Source organism: Prinia subflava, chromosome 13 (genome assembly GCF_021018805.1).
Source record: "Prinia subflava isolate CZ2003 ecotype Zambia chromosome 13, Cam_Psub_1.2, whole genome shotgun sequence".
In the NCBI taxonomy this organism is placed as follows: Eukaryota; Metazoa; Chordata; class Aves; order Passeriformes; family Cisticolidae; genus Prinia; species Prinia subflava.
In genome coordinates this window covers 16,671,590-16,694,616 of record NC_086259.1, presented here as the reverse complement: position 1 = coordinate 16,694,616, position 23,027 = coordinate 16,671,590, and the positions used below count along the sequence as shown (strand labels likewise).

General features: G+C 41.1%; 1 protein-coding gene across 1 annotated transcript in view; it reads left to right on the top strand.

The window, feature by feature from the left end:
* LOC134557812 (polycystin-1-like protein 2) overlaps window positions 1-12,021 on the top strand; it is a 35,196-nt gene extending 23,175 nt beyond the window's left edge. The window contains exons 29-43 of the mRNA XM_063411078.1: window positions 114-340; window positions 840-1,051; window positions 1,975-2,205; window positions 2,973-3,204; window positions 3,610-3,706; window positions 4,382-4,522; window positions 5,222-5,407; window positions 6,225-6,552; window positions 6,650-6,783; window positions 7,681-7,808; window positions 8,134-8,294; window positions 8,975-9,185; window positions 9,708-9,809; window positions 10,963-11,094; window positions 11,888-12,021. Coding sequence (XP_063267148.1) covers window positions 114-340; window positions 840-1,051; window positions 1,975-2,205; window positions 2,973-3,204; window positions 3,610-3,706; window positions 4,382-4,522; window positions 5,222-5,407; window positions 6,225-6,552; window positions 6,650-6,783; window positions 7,681-7,808; window positions 8,134-8,294; window positions 8,975-9,185; window positions 9,708-9,809; window positions 10,963-11,094; window positions 11,888-12,013 — 2,648 coding nt within the window. The 3' untranslated portion in view covers window positions 12,014-12,021. The remainder of the gene's footprint in view (window positions 1-113; window positions 341-839; window positions 1,052-1,974; window positions 2,206-2,972; window positions 3,205-3,609; window positions 3,707-4,381; window positions 4,523-5,221; window positions 5,408-6,224; window positions 6,553-6,649; window positions 6,784-7,680; window positions 7,809-8,133; window positions 8,295-8,974; window positions 9,186-9,707; window positions 9,810-10,962; window positions 11,095-11,887) is intronic.
* Window positions 12,022-23,027: the final 11,006 nt, after the last annotated feature.

Below are 23,027 nucleotides of genomic sequence, written 5' to 3'. Positions count from 1 at the left end.
AGTAGAATGTGGAAGCAAGAGTTGAATAAATAGGTTTTTTCACAAGAGAGACACTTGATGGTCTATTTTGCCTGGGGTTATTTTTCCTTTTCTCTTCTGTTTGACCTTGACAGGTAAGATCGAGTTCACATGGCAGGAAGTGATGATTGGCTTTGAGAGCTCCCTCCTCATGTTCCCCATCAACCTGCTCATTGTGCAGATCTTCAGGAACACACGACCCCGGCCAGCCCAGCAGGGCAGAGAGAAGAAGCCGGGAAAGAATGGCCAAGTGTCCCCAAGCCTACCTCCCACCCCAGGGGCCACCCAGGCTGCCTCTGTCACTCCAGAGGCTGTGACAAAGGCAAGTCCCAGTGAGTCCTGCACTGCCCTCTGCTGCCACACACTATCGGCTTCCCCAGCTCCACAAATTTCCCTGTTCCGATGCCCTTCAGCCTGTCTGAAAAGCCAATTACTACTGGTGCAAAGCATTCATTTGCCTACCTAAATGCAATCCTTCATTAAGGTCTGCCTTTGTACATCCCAGCCCTTGCAGAGTTACTGTGTGTGACCAAATCACTGTGTTCAGAGTTAAAGCAACACTAAGACAGTGAAGATAAAAGGTATCATGGACCACATCTTTCTCAGCTTAAGTCCTCAGGCAGGATCTTTTCAACCCGAAAGTGGCCTTGCTGAACTCACTGAAATGTGCCTGTCACATGCAGCACGGTAGGATGTGCTATTCTTATCCATTCTGGAGATTTTAGCAGTTGGTGTAGCTCCCAGCCAGTGGTACTGTCAGATCACATCAGCTTAAGCCACTGCAGCCAGAGTCACTGCTGTGTTGCTGCTCTCTTTCCTAGGACATAAGAAGAATTGCCAACTCACTCTTTAAAGCCCTGAAGATTCCATCTCTCACCTCAGCACCAGACCTTGAAAAATCAACTAATATCAACACACTCCTGTCTTTGGTTGAGGACATCATCTGTCAGCAGAACAGAGGTGGGAAAGGGTTTTATGATGAGAGCAAGAGGGATGGCCCTATAATTGTCACATTGGGTGCTATGGATATCCAAGGAAAATAATACACTGTGAAATGCCTGCTGAAACCCTTGCAATGAAAATGGTGATGGCACTGGATGTGATGACCCAAGCTGTTCTTACATTCTGACTCAAAGGCAACAACAGAATCACAGAACAGTTGAGGTTAGGAGGGATCTCTGGATCCCACCATGCTGCTCAGAGCAGGGTTAGTGGGAGCAGGATTGCCCAGTATCGAATCAGTCAGATGCTAAATGTCCCCAAGGCTGAAGCCTCCACAAATTCTCTGAGCAACCCACTCCAGTGTCCAACATCTATGTTTTTTCTTATGTTCAGAAATTTCCCATGTTTTAGATGCGTCCATTGCTCCTTGTTCTTTCACTGCACCACTGAGCACCCAACGAAGTAAAGACAACAGTGAAATCTCTGTTTCTTATGCTGTAGAATCAAATGTTTGCTACCAGTCTGGCTTGGGAGCTGGATCAGCTTCTCCAAATAAAAAGACTCACAAATAGCAGTTATTTCACAAACTCTTTGACCTGTCCTTTTTTCTCTTTCTTCTTGACCTTGTGCTGTTGTTTCTTTCAGTCAGACTCTAAGCTAACAAGAACATATGAGTAAAAAATCTCACTGGTTTCATTAAAACTCACATTTGGCTTTTCCAGGGAGTCTTCCAAGCTACTAATTGCAGAAGTACACCATGAACAAATTAACAGTTGATCTGATCTATTAAGCTTTTAGGACTGCTGTTTAACTCAGTTGCCTTCTGGAAAAAGTTGCAGGCCATTCCAGCAGAAGAGCATTAAGCTCTAGTACTAAAGCTGCTTTGACATGTCCCTTCAAATGTTAGTCTTTGTCACACTCATGGATCTTTAGCTCCAGTTCAACCTCCCTTTGTATTGAACAGTGTTTTAATCTGGGACTATTTATTTTCTCAATAAATAATTCTTTGCCTGCAGAAAAAACAAGAAGTCCAACTCCAGAGAAGAGAATTTGTGACCAGCTGAAATACAGTGATTACCATCGCTGCTTGTACGTGCAACTCCAGCATGTAGAGATGGAGCTGGAATTACTGGGGCCCCATAAATTTCAGATGCCTCAGAGTTACACACAAGCTGTTTGTCAGGTTCAACACATGAAGAACCTCCTGGAGAACCAAATCTGCACATCAGCATCAATCAGTGAGGGGTAACCCAGTTCTCATTCTCAGTATAAGGAAATTCAGGTCATAAATTCAAAATTGGACAGGATGACAGAGCCCAAATAAGTACTGCTTAACATGTGCTAGATAACTATTATTGCATCTGTAAAAATAAGCCTTACTATTATACCACTGCAGGAGCTACAAAGAAATTTCCATGCATTGTGAACTGCCCACAAATGCAATAATGACAGATCATTGCTGTTTATCATTTTTGCCTCCGAAGTGGATAGTTACAAAGCAATGATATGTGATAATAAAGGGCTGGGATAATCACCCAGCTCCAAAGACACAGAAGTCTCTTAAAATGTATGGATAAAGAAAAATTAATAAGCAGATAAAAATAGTTCCATGAAATATGATAATTAAGTTGGAAGTATTGAAAACAATTGCACTAATTACATCACTTGGCCATCATGGTGATCACAAGAGATGCATTCAGCAGCCTAAATGCACTCATAGCTTTGTCAATAATTCTACTGCAGATTCAATTATGCATGAACTGAGGAGTAAATAAGCCCATCACACTTATTTTGATTTTAGCTGATGTCTGCACACTTCCTCATTATTTTTTCTCACTGTACTTTTTTGGTATATATATTTGGTATATATATCCTATATAACTGCATTAATTGAAAGAATATTTTGATTTTATGCCATAAAATGTTGCCTGTTCCCAGTAAACCTGATGACTGCGATTTTGTTTCCTGTTCCATCACAGACCAATTTTTTTCTCTTCTGGTTGACTTTCAAGGTGGTCCCATACTCCAAACTTGTCCAGAGATGACAAGAAAAGTCCTTCTCCCAGAGGGCTGCCCTGGTGGTTTGTGTTCATTGGTTGGTCCCTTGTGGCAGCCACCAGCGGTGTATCCGGGTTCTTTACCATGCTCTACGGACTCCATTATGGCAAGGAGAACTCCATCAAGTGGCTCATCTCCATGGTCATCTCCTTCCTGGAAAGTCTTTTCATCACACAGCCCTTAAAGGTGAGAGCCTCAGAAACGCGACCGCTGGCCGGGATGAACTCACTGCTGCCATTGCAGGAAGACAATGTAACATGTTCTGAAGAGCTACAGGATTTAGCATATAAAATGAGAAGGCTTTGCCCTCAGAACAAGAGTTCTGTTGGGTTTTGCTGATGTTAACTCCATTAGTTTCATCTCCCTTGCTTTGTCAGGGTTTAATGAGGTTTCTGACTAGTGAGGATGTGTCACAAAATCAGTTTAGCTGGACAAAGCCCAGCACTGTGCACTGCTTTCTTGTTTATGGGCTTCAACAAACCTAGAGCTCAATTGTTTTCCTGCAGTGCCTGGATCCAGAGGGATCCAGGTCAAAGCCAAAGGCTGCTTTATATGAAATAGGAATATGTGGTGAATTCTGATCCTTTCCAGGTGCTGGGATTTGCTGCTTTTTTTGCTCTGGTTCTGAAGAAGGTGGAACATGAGGATGAAGAAGACACAGCTATTGATGGGCCTTTATCTGTACCAGGTAACTGCCTGCAAAGTTAAAAATTGTTAAAGGAAGTGCAGAATTCTCCAAGCTTTTGGAGTGCTTTGTGAATGAATATGTGACTAAGCTCAACTGGCTTGCAACAAAACCTGTAACTATTCCACAACTTAGCGAAAATAAATAAGTCTACCCTTCATGTAGACTGGTAGCTCTATCTGACAAGCATAACTAAAACCTCTCACAAAGAAATTTCTCACATCCTTTAAGCCCTATATGGACATTCTCAGGTTACATACATTTCCATAGCCACAATTATCTGTATTACTCCCCTAAACTGAACAGTGGCTTCTGCAGTCACAACCATATCTAAATAAAGCCTTCACTAGCAGACAGGAATCCTAGGGCACAGCAAAGTTATCTGATCTACACCTTTCCTCCTGCTCAGCCTCAGGCTGTGAATACAGCACCTTCTGAGATGCTCAGCCTAGAGAGGCACCAGGACCACACCTGGTCCTAAACCAAACACAGTTTTTGTGAGCTCCTTCCCTCCCCACTGTTTGCCTTACAATTGCTATAGTAATTGTTTAAATCACATCCTCTGTATTCCTGAGAGAATGCATTAAATAGAAATGTTTCCTTAGAAAGTCCAAACAAACAAAAAGCAGGACATGGATGATCATGACTAACTCCAGGGTTCATTGCTGTCCCTCACAGGTGATTCACACCCTCTCTTTGGGGTCCGAAGGGACAGCAGAAGCAATATTTACCGGCCACCTCCTGCTGCTGATGTGGAGAAAATGAAAATCAGCTGCATGAAGGAGCAGAAAGCATTTGCCCTCATCAGAGAAATCCTGGGTATTACCCATATGTAGATTATCTTGTTTTATTCAGTAGTACTCATCAGTAATTTTACATCAGTGAAAATATTGTTCTCTTGGGTGACAAGGTTTTGGCATATCTTCAGCTTTCTGCCAGCTGTTATGAGGTAGAGACAGAGTGTTCCATGGCAGCTGGAGCTGCAGGGAGGTGGGAATGTCAGCTGGAGAGAAAAGTGTGGCTAAGGCTTCATTTTATGATAAAGAAACACATCACAAACCAGAGATTAAAGGAGAGCAGAAAGGATAAAAGGAGGAGATCAATAGTTAAATGAAGTTGAAATCAAAGAGCAGATGGAGGCCATCTTTCTAAAAGCAGATAGTATCTATAGATAATGATTTATGCCCCTGTTTTATTTCCTCTAAAATCAATGGCAGAAAACAATCACCTCAACTTCACTTGGAACAAAGTTAAGACTACTCATTTTATTTGGAGCTGCCATGACTACTTCTATTCAGCCTTGCCACTTATCTTCTTGACTGCTACTCATATTCCAAGTGTGAAACACTCAAACTGCAGCACATTGAACAGCCTGGGTGCATTCATTAGCTCTGGTCACTCAGAGTCCACAAAGCACAGCCTTGGCCTAACAGGTGCTGACAGTAATTCATGCAATCTGTTTTGAACAGCGTTGTTAATTCAGAGCTCACATGTGCTGTCTCTTCCTGTTTTTTCCAGCCTATCTGGGGTTTTTATGGATGCTGTTACTGGTTGCCTATGGGCAGAGAGATCCCAATTCCTACTATTTAAACAAACACATTGAGGACAGCTTTACGGATGGATTCCATGATGTCTACAGTTACCAGGATTTTTTCACGTGGGCGAACACTACTTTACTCAAAAATCTTTATGGATCATATAAAGGTGCAGAGTCACATTGTTTCCCTTTAGTTTGCCAGATTCTGAAACATTATTTTTAATACTTAACTATAACTTGCATATTTGAGTGGAGAAAGGGACTGTGAGCTAGCAAACAATCTTATAATATTAATACTAGTGGATAGCAAAACTCCACAGCTTGACCCCAAGTTCAACATCCTCTGATATTTTCCTTATATTTAATATAACCCAGAAGTTCTGCACTGCAATGTTAAATTTCTCACATTTTACATACTTACTCCAGATATTCAGATATAGTCTCAGTTTTACACATCTTTCTTTCCATAATAAAAATAATGTGGCAGACAGGTGGCACCATAAAGCTTTTTCTCAGGAGCTGTTTGCATCACAACTTGGGTCAATGTGAAGGCAAATTATGCAATATCAGCATGTTTCTATCTAGCCATATCCAGTAAAATATGACCCATTTTCCAGACCACATTTAGGGGTAAATATTGAAATATATTAGCAGAGTTTTCTTTGGACATGACAGACCACATGAACACTGCACAAGGCTACTCTTCTATGGGACTCGAGGTGAGGCACTTTTCTCCCCCAGGCCTCACTTTCCTTCTGTATAAAATACAGATGGGAGTGACACAGAACTCTGTTATTGTGAATGTTTAAAAACTCAGTTCAAATCAACACAAGGGTTTCATTTTCACTACTATTTTGCTTACAGTGTTTCTGAGAAAATAATATATGGCAAAATATTAATGCATCAGTGAATCATAAATGAAAGGAAGAAATATTATTAATTTTGTCATATTGCCAGTGCTGCTCTTTTCCATCTCCTCTTTAGGATTCATTACAGATGGCAATTCCAAGCTGGTGGGTAGTGCTCGAATTCGCCAAGTACGAGTGAAAGGAGACACCTGCCCTATTTCTCCCAGACTCCAGCACGTCGTTGAGGAATGCCATGCTCCATATTCCCTACAAACAGAAGATACATCACTTTATGGGGAGCACTGGAATACCTCAGTCTTTGATAACTCCTCTGACTTGAGCTCAGCATGGCAGTATCAGAGTCAGTCCAAACTGAGAGGACACCCCAGCTGGGGTAAACTTGCAGTCTATGGCGGAGGGGGATATGTGATTCACCTGGGAACTGACCCTAAAAATGCCTCCAGGTACCACTTGTGTTCTTGTAAATTAGCAGTGCATTCTCCATGTGATGCTGTCTCATTCCTGTATGAATTAGATCACTGTCTAGAATTCTTTTGGCAGAATTCTCCAGTACCTTTTCAACAATGTCTGGCTTGACACCTTCACAAGAGCCGTGTTTGTTGAATTTACAGTCTACAATGCCAACGTGAACCTCTTCTGCATTATAAGCCTGATGTTTGAAAGCAATGCTTTAGGTGAGAGCCTAAGTTACACATTTCAGAAGACAGCAAGCAATGCACCCACAGAAGGTAGATTTACACACTGTCAGTGTTTCCCTAGTTCTTTCTTCAGGAAAGACAAGTGAATTAGTAAATCTAATAATGAGAAAATCAATGCAAATTTTCTAAACCATTGAGGAAAAATGCAGCATTACAGTAAAATAGACCATAATGGAATATCTTATGTTTGCTTATGCTGTGGTCATCTGCTGATGAAGAAAACATAGTACAGAAACTTGATCCCAAGAATTTACACAGCAGGAACAAGAAAAATTCTGTTTCCTAATCACTTCAGCTAATCAATACAATATTTTAAAAAACCCATGCAAATAACAATTTGTCTTTTTTGTTCCAGATGACTTCTAATATATAGCTATGTAAACATGTAATACATAATCTGGATACAACAAAGAGAATAGTGAAAGCATATTCTGGTTGAAGGCTATAGGAAAACATTTGGTCTGAGCATCAGCCTCCCTAGGATGTGTCCAAGTATTGGAAAAAGCCCAAACTGAGCTCATTTTGGATTTAGAATGAGATTCAGCTTTTTTAAAAATTCCAAGTCCTTCTGCTGTATTTCTGCATTTGCAGTCCAATTCAAACTCAGTCCTGCTGGGATTACTGTTGTGCTATCACACAAGACTCAAGCAGACAAGTACTACCACTCCAAAAGCCATGACTCTCTGAAATTCCTGTTTGAGGAAAATTTCAAACCTTTATAGGGTTACTCACAGAGTGAAGTCTAAATCTTAGTTCAGTGGTTGGATTCAGCCTCACGCTGACGTAAAAGCAAGTGCAGAAGTCTTACTGGTGAACTGGGTTGTTTGAATGAAAGCAGAGGGACCCCTGAGGTGATCCCTGTTTGTTTTTTAGGGGCCTTCTTCACAAGTGCAGAGCTGCAGAGTGTCCGGCTCTACCCCTACACCGACAGCCTCCACATCTTTGTGGTTGCAGCAGAAGTCATTTATTTCCTCTTTATTGTGTACTACATGACAGTACAGGTGAGGCCAATGGGAAGTTTGGCTGAGGGCATTATCTTGTGCCTGCTGTTGATTTCACTTACAAAAGCTTTAGGACTGTACTCGACCTCAGTAGCACTACACCAATGGAAGATTGAATCAGGTACAGTGTCAGTAGTAAATATAGGAAGGCAACACTTTATTTGGCTTGGATGCTGTTTTTGAGAAAGACAATGAGAAACTAGAGCAAGATGTAGTTTTATTAATGCGGAGCAGTCTGCTTTATTGTGGAGGGCATTGCCCTAATCTTCAGAGGTTCATTGTATGATACGGAGTCATGAGACTGAAACAGTAAAACTCCTCCCAGGGAAAGCTGCTGAAGAGCCTGAGATGGAGATACTTCCACAGCAAGTGGAATCTCCTGGAGATGGCCATTATATTGATTAGCTGGAGTGCTCTGTCAGTGTTTGTGAAACGGACACTCCTCGGGTCCCGGGACATCAGCTACTACCAGGAACACAAGGAGGAGTAAGTACTAATGCTATTTAGTGCATCCTTTGTTGTTGCTACTTATGCAGAAATAAATCTATTTTTCCTCTTCCCAGACGGCACCTTGTCTGTGCTAGATATTGCTATCCTAGATGGCTATAAATTCATGAAGCCTGTAAGTGTGTCAGGGCTTAGATTTGTGTCAGCAATAGGATTTCTTCTGATACTGCTCTAATAAAATCCAGCAAACTTGAGCACTAAGTTCCCTTTTTTAGCTCCTAGTCTCCTGTCTGTATCACCCTCTTGTGAACCAACAAGCCTTTCTACAGGACACTCACCCAGAAAACACATAATCTGCCTTGTTCTTTGTTATAAAAAGCCATTGGTTAGAATGTCAACCGAATAATCGAATATTTAGTACAGAATGGAATATTATAACATCTTTTTAAAAATAGTCACACAGGAAAAAGATGATAGAATCACAGGATAATGAGCAGAATTTGGGCTACAGCATAGACCCCCTCTCCTTAAAAATCTTAGTCATAAACAACTGAGCTTTTCGTGTGCACAGAGTAGGAGGTGCAGGTGGAAGCACTCAAGTAGGAACTCATTAGAAACCCCAGCACAGGGTGACTGGCTTTTCCAGCATCCCCATTTATGCACTTCATAGCATTCTGTGTGCATGGTATATTATGTATTTTCTTTTTTTTCCCTAACAGCTCCATAAGCTTCAGTGAAACAGCGAGAGCTGATGCAGTTCTTGGCTACCTGATTGCATTCCTGGTGCTTCTCTCCACAGTGAAACTGTGGCATCTGCTGAGGCTCAACCCTAAACTGAACATGATCACTTCAACACTACGGAGGGCATGGGGTGATATCTCTGGATTCATCACTGTCATTGCAATCATGTTCCTTGCCTATTCCATTGCTGTGAGTACCACGGAGCTTTCTCTTGTCTGCAGTCTGCTTGTAGGTACTGCTGGCTTAAATCAACCACTCCTGAATGCAAAAAGCAACAGAGTTTTGCCATGTAAAATGGAATAAAGCTGCCTGTCTAAATCTTAGTTTAGCAGCTTGGAGCCCAAGTCTTCAGTATGAGTGAAAGAGAAGTTAAAACATCTACTTGTCTGTTCTTTGCAAACTGAAATTTAGTGAAAAATCAAACACTGAGCTGAAAAATAAGGACTCTCTATGTGCAGTAGATGTCACCAAGAACAAAGTGCAGGAAAAAAAGTTTTTCTGGAAAAAGCTTAAATTGAGGAGCATTCAGAAAGTGCCATTTCCTATTTGACTAGATTGTAAGTGGGAAATAATTGCCTTTTTTATGTATCTAGTGGCAGCCTGAGCAGATATAAGACATTCTCATATCCATGATAAAAGGTCTTCAAGCTAAACATACTTTACAGCAAAGACTCTGATCATGACACAAGACATGATTTCTGTCCTCTGCAGGCAAACCTGATATTTGGCTGGAAGCTCTGCTCTTACAAAACCCTCTTTGATTCAGCAGAGACCATGGTCAGTCTTCAGCTGGGAATCTTCAACTACGAGGAGGTACCACATCTAACTTTGAGAGGTTTACAGCTGTACAATTGGCCTCTCAGCTATCAAATATGCTTTGACCCAGCAAATAGAAGGACTTTCAATTAGTGTTAAACATTAATCTAATTTTGCAAGCTCCACAGCTTCCCTAAAGCAGCCACCTTTTCTGAGCAAGAAAAAGACATCAAGTGAAACCTCTTTTCATGTCCTATTTTGACCACGAGGAGGCTCATAATGAACCTTTCATTGAGAAACCTGCTCACATTTCAGCTAGAGATGTTACTAATTGATTGCAAAAAGTTTGGAGCAATTTCCTTAGAAAGCTACAGATAGAAATGTGAGCAAAGCCCTGTGTTTGTCCTGAACACCCTCTCTATCTTCCCAAGAAAGGCAAGGCCTTCCACAAGGGAATTTCATGTTAATTTTTTTTTTGTTATTCTTTATATACCACTTTTTCAGCAAGATCTTTCAAATATTTCAATATCCTTTGAACATTTCTTTGTGGATTTATTTTTTGACATCTCTGACTGTGAAGTCCTCTTTGGTGCATGTTTTTAGATCATGGATCAAATAGGATATGGATAACTTTGAAGCTCAGTGATTTGGCACATTTTCACCTCTATATTCCACTGATGTTAATCCTGAAAATACATTTCTATGTTGTAGCTTAAATGAAAATTAGTATTTTGATTTTTCACAACCCCTGGTTTATAAGTGTCTCTGACAGTGACTGTGCTTCTTTATAGAGTATAGAGTAAAATAAATGAAATGCATACACGGATTTCATCTATTTTGAAAGCTGAGCCATTAGGAAGCTTCAGCTGTTCTGTGAATAAAGCTCTCCAGGCTTGTCAGCTTTCATGTGAAACTGTTATACCACTAAAATACAATGAAAATACTTTAAAACCCCCAAAGATTGCCCATATTCACACATATATGTATAAAATATTCTTGTCTTTGTACTATATCATATCAACAAAGGACAATACTAGAGTAGAAAATTTATATAAGTGCATAATACATATGTCTTAATTGAATAGACATAAGATTTTCAAGGTGACAGACTTCTAATTGGGTCTTAACTGCTTATAGGTATGTATGTAGGTATATAGGTAGGTATGTATGCTTTTTGATTTTTTGATGTCTTACCTTATGCATTATACAGATCTTGGACTACAATCCAATTTTAGGCTCCTTCTTGATTGGATCCTGCATCATTTTTATGACATTTGTGGTACTGAATCTGTTCATTTCGGTGATTCTGGTTGCTTTTAGTGAGGAGCAGAAGCATTACCAGGTTTGTTCATCTAAGCTCTCCTGCTTTTAGCATTTTTTGTTCAGTGCTTACTCAGGTATTCAACCATGGATGAAAACCATGTCAATTCAGTCCAACTCTTAAGAAGGCAACATTTGCTCAGAAAGTACACTTCAGATTTTCCAGATTTACACTGTCCATTCCTGTTCAGATGAGTCCCTGCTCAGATATGATTTGTAGCCTTCTGTTCACATGCTACATCCACCAAAAATCTCTTAGATATGTGCTGGGCTATATTGAAATCAGTGCCAAAACTGCTACTGAAGTGCATGAGGCTTTACAGCTCCTTTTAAAACTCTCACTGTGAGTGCCTGACCCATTCAGGCTATTGACAGTGTGCTGTGAAATCCATCTTAGCACTCCAGTACTGCCCAGAATCCCCTGATGTTTTAAATAAAGTCAAGGGAGATGAAAACAAAGGATATGGCTGATAGAAGACAGGATATATACTTTGTTTTCCTCATTTACTTCATCTAGTGTCTCACTGTGTATACCACGAGCTGTATGGGAACTGGCAAGTGCATTCCGGCTCCTGTAGAGAGATTTCCATGGGATTTGACAGCCAAAATTTCTGCATTGTCCATACTCACGTGGGGCTTGTGTTTGGATAAAAATATTGGCAAAATGTTTTGCTTTGCAGTCACTCATTATCTGCTGAAAGTTGGCTTATTTCACCTCAAGTAGAGATTTTGTCTTGCAACTTGTCCTGGCTTCAGCACAGACTGAAGCCACTTTGGGTGTGCACCTCTGAGCAATCTATTTGTTATTATTTCAGGCTTCAGAAGAAGAGGAGATTGTTGATCTAATGCTGATGAAACTCTTCAGTTTCTTTGGGATAAAATGCAAGAAGGAAGAGAAGCCAGTCACTGGTGAACAACTGGAACAATCTGTCAGCGAGTGAATGAAGACCACCTTGAAAAGTCACTTTGCTTGTGTGCAAAGTATTTGATTGTTTGCTATCAGCTGCTGTGGTAGAGTTAGGTTAGGTTGTACGCTTAGGTTATTACAGCTTCTGATTAAAATGGGTTCACCCAAGGGAATGGCTGGAGCTGTGTCAGGGGAGGTTTGTGTTGGGTATTAGGAAATGTTCTTCACTCAGAGGACTATCGGGCACTGAGCAGGCTCCCCAGGGAATGGGCACGGCCCCAAACCCAAGAGAGCACTTGCACAACGCCCTCAGGCACATTTGGGATTGCTGGGGTGTCTCTGCAGGGCCAGGAGCTGGACTCGATCCTTGAGGGCCCCTTCCAACTCAGCCTATTCCGCGATCCTGGGAAAACGACGCAGTGTTCACCTGTGATATATGCCAATAACTCGCTTTTTGAAATTTATGAAAATTTAATAAAGAATAAAAATTGGTTACAAAAAAATTAATACAATAATAAAAGTTTAAAAAGTTTTCAGAGACAGGACAAATAATGAGGCAATAAGAGCAAAGAAAGGTAGCCCGGGTCTACCGTCCCCTCTCCTCTCAGACAAAAGCTGCGAGAAAGAAGGGCCCCGTTAGAGAGAAGCATCTCTATTTTTGAGGACAAACTTTGATGATTATGCATACTTTATCTAAGAAAAGCCCGTTTGCCAAGAGCCTTTTGCAAAACCCCTGGCGTCTTGGAGTCTGGCTTAACCAGGTGGCTTTGTGGATTCAAGGAGATATACAATGGTCTCGCTTGACCAGGGTAGATTCAAGGAGATATGCACGGTCTGGAGTGACCAGGGTGGTTTCAAGGAGATATGTATCTTTCCCTCTGAAACATCCAAGAGGGGTTTTTAGTATGGCTTGTTGTAATTGTTCTCTCTGTGTAGAAACCTCTGGGTTATCTTCTCTTTGCTCTTGAGCTAAGGACAATACCTTACACACAATTCTTACTTAGATTCAATGTTAAAAACTACATTTACTACATTATTTAAATGTTAATATTGCATAACTTTTCTACCTAGCATATTACATATAGTAAATATCTGCGTAGAGCCACACACCCAATATGCCTTTTTCACAATCCCTCCTCTTTCTTTTTATAATAAAATTGGCTCGAGCGATATTTACTGCTCTTTTGCATCCTTTCTATGTTCATTTTCTTCATAAATCAGTCTGGCTTCCTGGAGGGGGTCTGCTACTCTGTTTTGTTTTCTTAATACTATTATCTTTTGTACCGTTTTTGTTGTATCTATCTTTTGATTTAAGGTCACTAATTGCATACCTTGAACTACACTAGTGATTAATCTGATAAAACAAGGGATCAAACAAGGGAGGAATATTAAACCAGCTGTAGCACATAAGAGGAAAAAACCTAGTTTCTTCTACTATTCTATTCTTAGCACATTATCCCACCAGCTGGTACTTAGCATGGATTCCCACTTCTGGACTGGTACATGGGCGATTTTTCTGATATCATTGACTATATCTAGGACAGCTTCTCCATTATTATCTATTTTTAAACAACAATCTGATGTATTGAATTTTCTACAAACGCCCCTTTCTTCAGCTAATAGGTAATCTAGTGCTAACTTGTTTTGGTACACAGCGGCTCTGATTTGAGTTTGTTGCTTGGATATTAATTCTATTGCACTACTAGTTTTGTTTGTTATTATCTCTACGACTGCTTGAAGCCTTATGATACGGTTTAACATATAAATGGGAGTTCGATATCTCTAACTCTTGTCTTGTGCCCAGGTGGCTGGTCCGTATGTTTCTAGTATGCGTGCAGGGGGCTACTCATCCTCTCCCCATTTTTGGAATCTTCTAATTACATCTTTCTTGCTTCTTTTTAGATCTTCATAAACTGGTATCCCTAAGTGATCCCCTTCAGGTCTGGGCAAAAGAAAAAATCTTGGTTGTATGACACCCAGAGTACAGCTCCCTTTCCACTTGGGAGGGAGTTTTGGATACGCTCTTTTCTTACATATCTAGAACAAACTGTCTGGAGCTTTCCAATAGTCTAATTTTTGCTCATCTATATTCTCCCAAAATTTAGAAATCTCTGGGATGCCAACATAAGGATTCTTTCCTGTATCATTACATTGAAAAAGCCTGATTTTATTATTATATTTACAATTTCCGTTTTTTTCTTTTTTCTGGGTCCAGTACATGGTAGGTTCTTCTGGGATCTACTATACAGAGGTTCCATTACTAACCTTGTATCTTTTACAGGGAGTTTTTCCTACTTTACGGAGGAACTTTTTTCTTTCACGCCAAAGACATTCCTCCCCTATGACTACTGAACTTAAAATCCATCCCCCTGGCCGATTTTCTCCCTTTATACTTGTTTGGTTCTACTTAAGGAGCTCGATTGGGCCTAAGCTGCTGCCTTTCTATGGCCATTCTTCTGACATCAAAGCCCCTCCACAGACCCAACAATTGGTTACGTTGAGTTCTTTACTTATTCTTTCTCTCAATTCTACAAACAGATTTTTACCCATCTGTGAAATATCTATTTCTTTCTCCAGTTGTTGTTCTAATTTCTTATACAAACCATCCAGCGAGATTGGTACAGGCTTTGGTGGTGGTGCAGGCCTAGCTTTTTTGCTTATCAATTCTTCTTTTACTAAATCTTTTGTTTTACTCTCAGTAATGTGGGTGAAACACATCTATTTCTCTCCTTTTGCACATTCACTTCTCCTCACATTTTCTGCTATCTAGTACTTTTTCCCATTGTGTATGCAGTTTCCTAATTTGGAAGGGTTATAACAGTGACTGTTGATATGAGTGTGAGAAATAAAGAAGGAGCTTCGGTGTCTTTCTATATACAGTTTTTGGTAACACCTGTAGCATGGCTTGGTTGGCATCCCAAAAGGGAAGAGCTAGAAAATGAGTGACAGAACTAGCAGAGGTCTAGTATGGCTTATACTTCCACCTCCCATGCCTATGGGGTTGCAGCCCACAGCAGGTGTATGTGATCTTCTCGGTGGCGATTACAGAGGCCAATCTGGTCTTGCCCTCTCCTCTATTGTCACTTTCTCTTAGCTAATTTCCAGGCAAATCGTTTTTGACACTTCTTGACTGTGGTCTCCTACTCTTCTTCAGCTATCTCTCATTCAACAGGCACTAATAATTCCCAACTACACAACTAAGTTATTATTTCAGTAGCTTCAAGTTCTGCTTGGATAGGGGGCTCAGGTGACACTCTACACTTCATGCAACGAGAGCGTCGTTTGTGTGAACTACAGTACTAATTTTTCCCACAGCTCAAACACTTACATTTACACCAACCAGCATGTCTAGTATTTGGGTGAATCAAACAGGGTATTTGGCTTGGCAATGTATGAGGTAATTCTCCCTCCTCTTTATATAAATCACAGGCTAAGGCAAAAACACAGGGGTTTTCTGTCTGAAACAATCTCGATCCTCCTGTCTGTGGTGGAAGTATTCCTCCCTAGGGAGGGTACCGGAGGTGTCTTAAAGTTTTCCTAGGTGGTATTTGAAACCACTGGTGCAAACTCGGTCTAGCTTCTCAGTCTGGTGTGATCCTGTGTATGTTTCTTGGATCATGCGGATCTCCCCAGTTCATTACCTCTCATTTCCGTTTTAGGGTTAATTTCGTTTCACTCGGTTCCGATGATATTGTCTACTCCTTAGGCTTTTCCACAGGTCCTTTGATTCTGCTGGCGTGGATCTACTCTCGTTCTCTGGTCTGGACTGCCGCTTCGGTCGTCAGCAATACCTGAAAAGGACCTTCCCATTGTGGAGTTAAAGATTGTTCTTTCTATGTTTTTACTAATACTCACTCCCCTGGATGAATATTATGGATTTTAAAGTCTAAAGGGGTGGTTTGAGGGATTATTCTTTTTAGTCTTAAATTCTCAAGGGTTTTTGCAATTGTGTTAATATATCCCTTAACACTCCTTTCCCCTACTTCATAAGTAGCATTTTCATGTTTAGTGGTCAGAAAAGGTAACCCAAACATCATTTCATAAGGTGACACTCCCAGATCTGATCTGGGTTGTGTTCGAATTCTCAGTAATGCTAAAGGCAAGCATTGTATCCATGACATTCGGGTTTCAACTATTAATTTGGTTAAAGTTCTTTTTAAAGTTTGGTTCATCTTCTCTACTCTGCCCGAACTTTGTGGGTGCCATGGGGTGTGTAATTCCCATTTTATCTCTAAGGCTTGAATTAATTGTTGTAACACTTTTGATGTAAAGTGTGTTCTTCTGTCTGAATCTATTCTATTAACCATCCTATATCTTGGAATAATTTGTTCTAAAAGGGTTTTACTTACTACATTAGCAGTAGCTTTGGCAGTGGGAACTGCCTCTACCCAATGAGTTAAATGGTCTGTTATTACTAATATATATTTCCATCGCTGAACTTGAGGAAGTTCTGTAAAATCTACTTGGATACTTTGAAATGGTCTAAGGGCTAATTCTCGACTTCCCCGGGTGGTTTTCTTCATTACTTTCTTATTTATCCTTTGACAAGTTATACATTTTTCAGTTACCCTTTTTGCTACCCCATAAATCCTAATGCACCTATAGTTTCTTAAGAAATGATCACACAAAGCTTGGGTACCCCAGTGAGTTTTTTGATGCATGTCTTCTAATATCTTTCTAGTAAGTATTTTATTGAGTAATTGCCTTCTATCAGGAAGTTTCTATTTCCCTGATTCATCTTGTTCACCTCCTATCTCCTTTAACTCTTTTTTCTCAGTTTCACTGAATTTTGGAATTTCCAATTCCTCCTCGTTTGTAGTTAATATTAACATTACTCTTTCCACTCTATTCTCTGCTGCGTCCTTTGCTTCTTGGTCTGCTAAATTATTTCTCCTTACTTCTGGAGTTACTCCCTTTTGGTGACTTCTAATATGTACTACAGCTATCTCTTCAGGTAATTTTAATGCTTCTAAGACCTCTAAAATGAGCCCTTCATGTACTAATCTTTTTCTTCTTGAATTAAGCAATCTTCTTTCTTCCCAAATTTTTCTAAAGGTATGTACTACTCCGAAGCAATACATGCTGTCAGTGTAAACTGTACTCTTTTTATGTGCTAAGTGTTCTAGTGCCCTTTTTAGAGCATATAATTTACAGGTTTGAGCTGACCAGTTTGAGGGTAATTTCTCTTTTTCAATAGTTTGCATGTTTTTCTCATCAACTACTGCATATCTGGACATTCTTTTTCTTTGTAGGCATCTGGAAGAACTATCTACATAAATTATTTCCCCTTCTAAAAGGGCTTGGTCCTCAAGGTCTTCTCGAATCTTTGTCTGGTATTGGATAATTTTTAGACAATCATGTATTAAGTTATCTGTTGGTTCTCTATATAAAAATTGAGCTGGGTTCAGGCTTTTATTTACTTTTAATGTCAAATCATCACTGTCTATCAAGATCGCCTCATATTTTAGCATCCGAGAGTCTGTCAACTATTTTTCAGCCTTTTGGTTTAACACATTTCGAACTGCATGAGGTGTGCACACAATTAGTTTACCTCCAAAAGTCAGTTTACGGCTTTCTTCAACTAGGATTGCAGTAGCTGCTATAGCTTGAATACACACTGGCCAGCCATGGCTCACTGGATCTAACATTTTTGATAGATAAGCCACTGGTTTCTTTACTCTTCCTCACTCCTGAGCTAGAACTCTATGAGCTACTCTCTTTTCTGTATTCACATATAAATAGAAGGGTTTTGATAGTGAGGGTAAACTTAATGCTGGGATTGAAGCCAGTTTTGACTTCAGTTTTCTTAATTTATCTTCATCTTCCTTGTTCCATCTTATATCATCTCTCTCTGTCAACTTTTTGTATAAAAATTTTACTGCCTGTGTGTATCTTTCAATCTATAATCTACAATATCCCAATAAGCCGAGTAGTTTTCTGATTTCCCTTTTGGAAGAGGGAGAGGGAAGGGATAATATTCTTGCAATCTTTTCTGGGCTGAGCTTCTGGTTGCCCTTACTTATTAAGTGTCTAAGATATTTTACCTCTGGTTCTACAAATTGTAATTTCTTTTTTGATACTCTCAATCCTTTTTCTCCAAGAAAATTTAAAAGCTTTATAGTAGCCTCTCTGACTTCAGCTTTTACTTCTCCTGATAGCAAGAGATCATCTACATATTGGATAACTTGTATCCCAGAGGGAGTGGGGAAAGTTTGTAATATGGTTTCTAAAGCTTGTCCAAATAAGTTTGGAGATTCAGTAAAACCTTGCGGCAATTTTGTCCATCTTAATTGCTGCTTTCTCCCGGTTTGTGGGTTCTCTCACTCAAAGGCAAAGATATCTCGGCTCTCTTCGGCTAATGGGCAAGCCCAAAAGGCGTTTTTAAGATTTACTACACTAAACCACTGATGCTGGGGAGGGACCTTACTTAGGAGAGTATACGGGTTGGGAACTACTGGATATCTGGTCTGAGTTCTCTTGTTCACCTCCCTTAAGTCTTGTACCAGTCTGTAACTCTCATCAGGTTTCTTTACTGGAAGAATGGGGGTATTATGAGGAGACATACAGGGTTCTAGTGTACCATCCTTTATCAGTCCTTCTATTACTGGCTTCAACCCTTCTTGTCTCTCTAATGAGATAGGATACTGACGCACCCGTATGGGACAATCTTCTCTTTCAATTTTAACTTTTATGGGGTCAATATTCAATCCTCCTCTATTTCCTTCAGCAGCCCATACCTCCTTTTTAATTTTCTTTTCATCCTCCTGTTCTAGTTTCAGTATTTTAGCTGTCATCTTCCCATTTTCTGGTATAACTCCTATTCTTAATTTTATTTGGAAGTCTCGTCTCAATAAATTACTGCCTGCCCCCGGGACCAGCAAAACATCTCCTACCCAAAATCTAGTTTCTCCCTCTATTAATACATTTTTGATGACTGGAGCAGAAAAACTTTCTCTTTTTGCACTTACTACTTTTACAGTCTCTTTACTTACTTTATAACCTTTGGGAATATCTATGAGACAAGTTTTTTCTGCGCCAGTGTCTGCTACAAATTTCACTTCCTCTCCTTGGGGACCCACTTTTAGGGTTATCACAGGCTCTAGATGGTATTTGTCTTCTAAAAAATAGAGCCTGAGACTTCCCTAGTCACTTTCTGTATTCATCTCTTTGAAGATTTTCAGATCTTTTGCCCGTTTAGGGCAGTCCCTTTTATAATGCCCTTCACCTTGACAGAAAAAACAGACATTTTTGGAATGCCTCTGTGGCTTTGTTGGTGTTGGGTTTTGATTTTTTTCTATTCTCCTGTCTTTATGACTATCATATTTAGAAGCAGTGCCTGTGTATCTCTGATTTTTCTGGAAATTGCTTCCCCTCATAGTAACTGCCATAATTTTTGCCTGTAGCTTAGTTTGTTCTTCATCCCTTCGAACATAGACTTTTTGAGCTTCCTTCAATAAATCATCTAAGGGTTTTCTATGCCAATCCTCAATCTTCTCTAATTTTTTTCTAATATCTGGCCAAGCATTTGTAACAAAATTTACTCTCAATAAAGCTTTTCCTACTTCAGTTTCAGGATCTATTCTAGAATATTGTTTTATATTTCTCCTAAGTTGATCTAACCATTCAGTTGGGGTTTCTTCTTTTCCCTGTTGTATTTCAAAAGCCTTTTTAGCATTTACTCCTCGAGGGGCTGCCTCTTTTATCTCTTTGATTATGGTATTGCGATAATCATTCATACATTTCCTCCCTTCCTCATTATTCTGACCCCATTCTGGAGGTTCTGTCGGCATTATGTCTTCTCCAGAGGGTCCCTGGGGATGCTCTCTATTCCATATTTTTACTCCTGCTGCTCTAATCATCTCCCTTTCCTCATGAGAAAATAATATCTTAATTATGGATTGCAATTCCTCCCAAGTATAGATATTTGGTCTCAGGAACTGGTCAAGCTGTTCAGCTGTGTCTATGGGGTCTTCCAGAATCTCTCTTATTTCTTTTTTAAAACTCCTGACCTCAGAGGAGGTTAGGGGAGCATTCACGAAACCCGTTCCTCCCCCTCCCATGGGTACCTCTCTTAGGGGAAATAGCCCAATTTCTTTTTCCCATTCTTTTTCTTTAGTTTTGTTTTCATGTGGTGAGTAATAATCAGGAGAAAGTTGCTTCTTAACTGCATTTCTAGTATTTTTGTAAGGGGCATCTGGCAGAGACAAAGAACTCTTTTTAACCGTAGCGGCAGCGGTTTCCATAGAGACGATTCTCCTAACAGGAAGTGGAATTCCTGGAGGACTCACTATAGAATTTTGGTCCTCCCAAGTAACTATAGAGTTTGAGTCCTCCAGAGGAGGGGCATGGGCGGGGTCTGCTACTGGAATTTCCGAAGGGGAAGTCATTTCTTGTCTACTCCATGTGGCTGGGCTGCCCACGCGGCCCATGGCGGCTGGGCTTGCCGTCTCCGGCACAAACGGGGCCGCGGCAGCAGCGCCCGGCATCGCCGGGGCCGGGGTCGTCGCCACGGTCCTCGGAGACGGGACCGGCGGAGACTCGCCACACGCTGGCAGCGAGGGACTCGCCGTCCCAGGAGGGCTAGGAGCCGCAGATGCCTGCGGCGCCATCACCGCGGCGGACGGGAGGGCTGGCGATCTCATAGCTACAGGAGAGGTGTGCAAGGGTCGGGCCGCTGCTGCCGCCGTTTCTGGCGATACTATTTTTGCGGCTGGCGGAAAAGCTTGGGGACCTGGGGTCGCGGGGGAAAGGGGCAAGAAACGGGCGGCTTCTGCGAGCGGGAGAGGGTCTGCTGCAATTACTGGCGGAGAAAGGGAAGGGAAAGCCTCTCCCGCCGCCGCCGCCGCGGGCGAACCCGCCGCCGCCACCGGCGGAGAAAGGGAGGGGAGACCTCCCGCCGCCGCCACTGCGGCGGGCGAAAAGGCGTGCGGACCTACAACTATGGAGGAAGGGGTCAGAAAGTTCGCTCCTGCTGCCCCAGGCAGACAGGGAGCCACTACTGGGGGCGGGCGGGGGAGGGGGCCCGGTGCTACCGGGGCTGCTGCCCCAAGCGGACCCACGCCCGGGACGGGAACCGGGGCGAGACTACACGACAAGCCGGGACCCGTGGTATACGCGGGGGCAGGGACGAACTCCGACATTGGGGCCGAGGGAGACCTCCCGCTGGGTCTTGACTCTGGCAATGCAGGCGTGCTTTGAAAAGGAGGGGGTAGAAACTGCAGAGGGTCCTATTCCTTTTCTCTCTTTTTCTCCTGTTCTCTTTTTTCCTGTTCTCCTTCTTTCCCTTTCCCTGTTTTCCTTCCTTGCTTTGTTCTAGGGGTTTCTGCTACTTTAAAAATCTTGATTCTCCTATAATCTCCAGTCTAACAGGCCGCATAATTTCTTTTTTCTAAATTACTCTGTTCCTTTGAATTTATAAATTCATTTAAAGCCTGACAAATCTATTTTTCGAAGGAACCATATCTAGGCTAATAAACGTGATCAGATCTTATTTTCTCTCTTGGCCATTCTAGCATACAGAATTGTATCATCTTTATTTTATCCTTTGTCCTTGTACAAGGGTTTTTTTCTCAATTATTTAACATGATTCCCAGTGGACTGTCTGGAGGAATTTCTGTGGATGGTTTTTTACTTTTTCTTTTCTTCTCTATCTTCTCTTTACTGGATTTCTGTCCCATTTTTCAATATTCTCTCTACTCTAACCCCCCTTGTCTCTGTTCAACTTCCCTTTACTCCCACAAAAGCTACTTTTTTCCTTTCTCTCACACTATTTCTTAATACAGTTTACTTTCTCTGAGGAACTATAATAAAGTTTAAAATAAAAATTTACACTTTCTATACTTTCATTCATCCACATTCACTCCACCCTATTTTCCACTTATTCTCACACACAACCAACAATCATGACAACAACAAGGTACCTTTTTTTTTTTTTTTTTTTTTTTACACAACTTTTACACTCTTTAAAGAGTCCCTGGCTAGATAATGTATTTCACAAACCTTCAATCTGGCAATGTTGGGATTTCTCTTTCCAACCCCAGATGTCTTGGGTTTATTTTATAGATTCTGCAGAATTTAACATAACCCTGGATGTCTCAGAATTTCTCTCCAATCTAGCTGGTTATCAACCCTGGGTGCTCTCAGAATTTTCTTCAACTTAGCTAAATTCTGGGTGTTCTTGGAATATTTCTTCAACCCAGCCGATTATTAAAATAACCTGGGTGTTCTTGGAATAATTTTCCTCAACCTAGCAAAAGCTTTTAGGGTTCCCTTTTTACACACTTCTTCCCGGGGGGGGTTTCTTTCACTCCTTTTTACTATTTACTTTCGTCCCGGTGCTGGCCGCGTCCCTCGCGGGACAACGGAACCGCAGCGTAGGGGACTCTGCTCTCGCTTGGAAGGTCTGGGTTTTACCCCAGCCCGCCTCTCAGACACACACACTTTTAGCCCCCGTTCTGCGCAAAACGCTGCTACCCCCAATCCCAGCAATTCTTACCACTCCGTTGTCTTTGGGTCTTTATTCTTCGTGCACACTTTGATGTTAGGAGCTGGTTACCGCGGTTTTTAGGGAATTCTTTCCCTTCTCTTTGCCTTATTGTCTCCTTTTGTCTTTGGATCTTACCCCTTTCTGGGGTACTTAGCGAGGACCAGAGCCGAGGCCGCCTAATGCAGGCGGGACGCGTCTTCCTGGTCTCTAATCTTCTCACAGCACCTACAGTGGGGTATTTTAACCATCCTCTGCTACCAAATTGTGATATATGCCAATAACTCGCTTTTTGAAATTTATGAAAATTTAATAAAGAATAAAAATTGGTTACAAAAAAATTAATACAATAATAAAAGTTTAAAAAGTTTTCAGAGACAGGACAAATAATGAGGCAATAAGAGCAAAGAAAGGTAGCCCGGGTCTACCGTCCCCTCTCCTCTCAGACAAAAGCTGCGAGAAAGAAGGGCCCCGTTAGAGAGAAGCATCTCTATTTTTGAGGACAAACTTTGATGATTATGCATACTTTATCTAAGAAAAGCCCGTTTGCCAAGAGCCTTTTGCA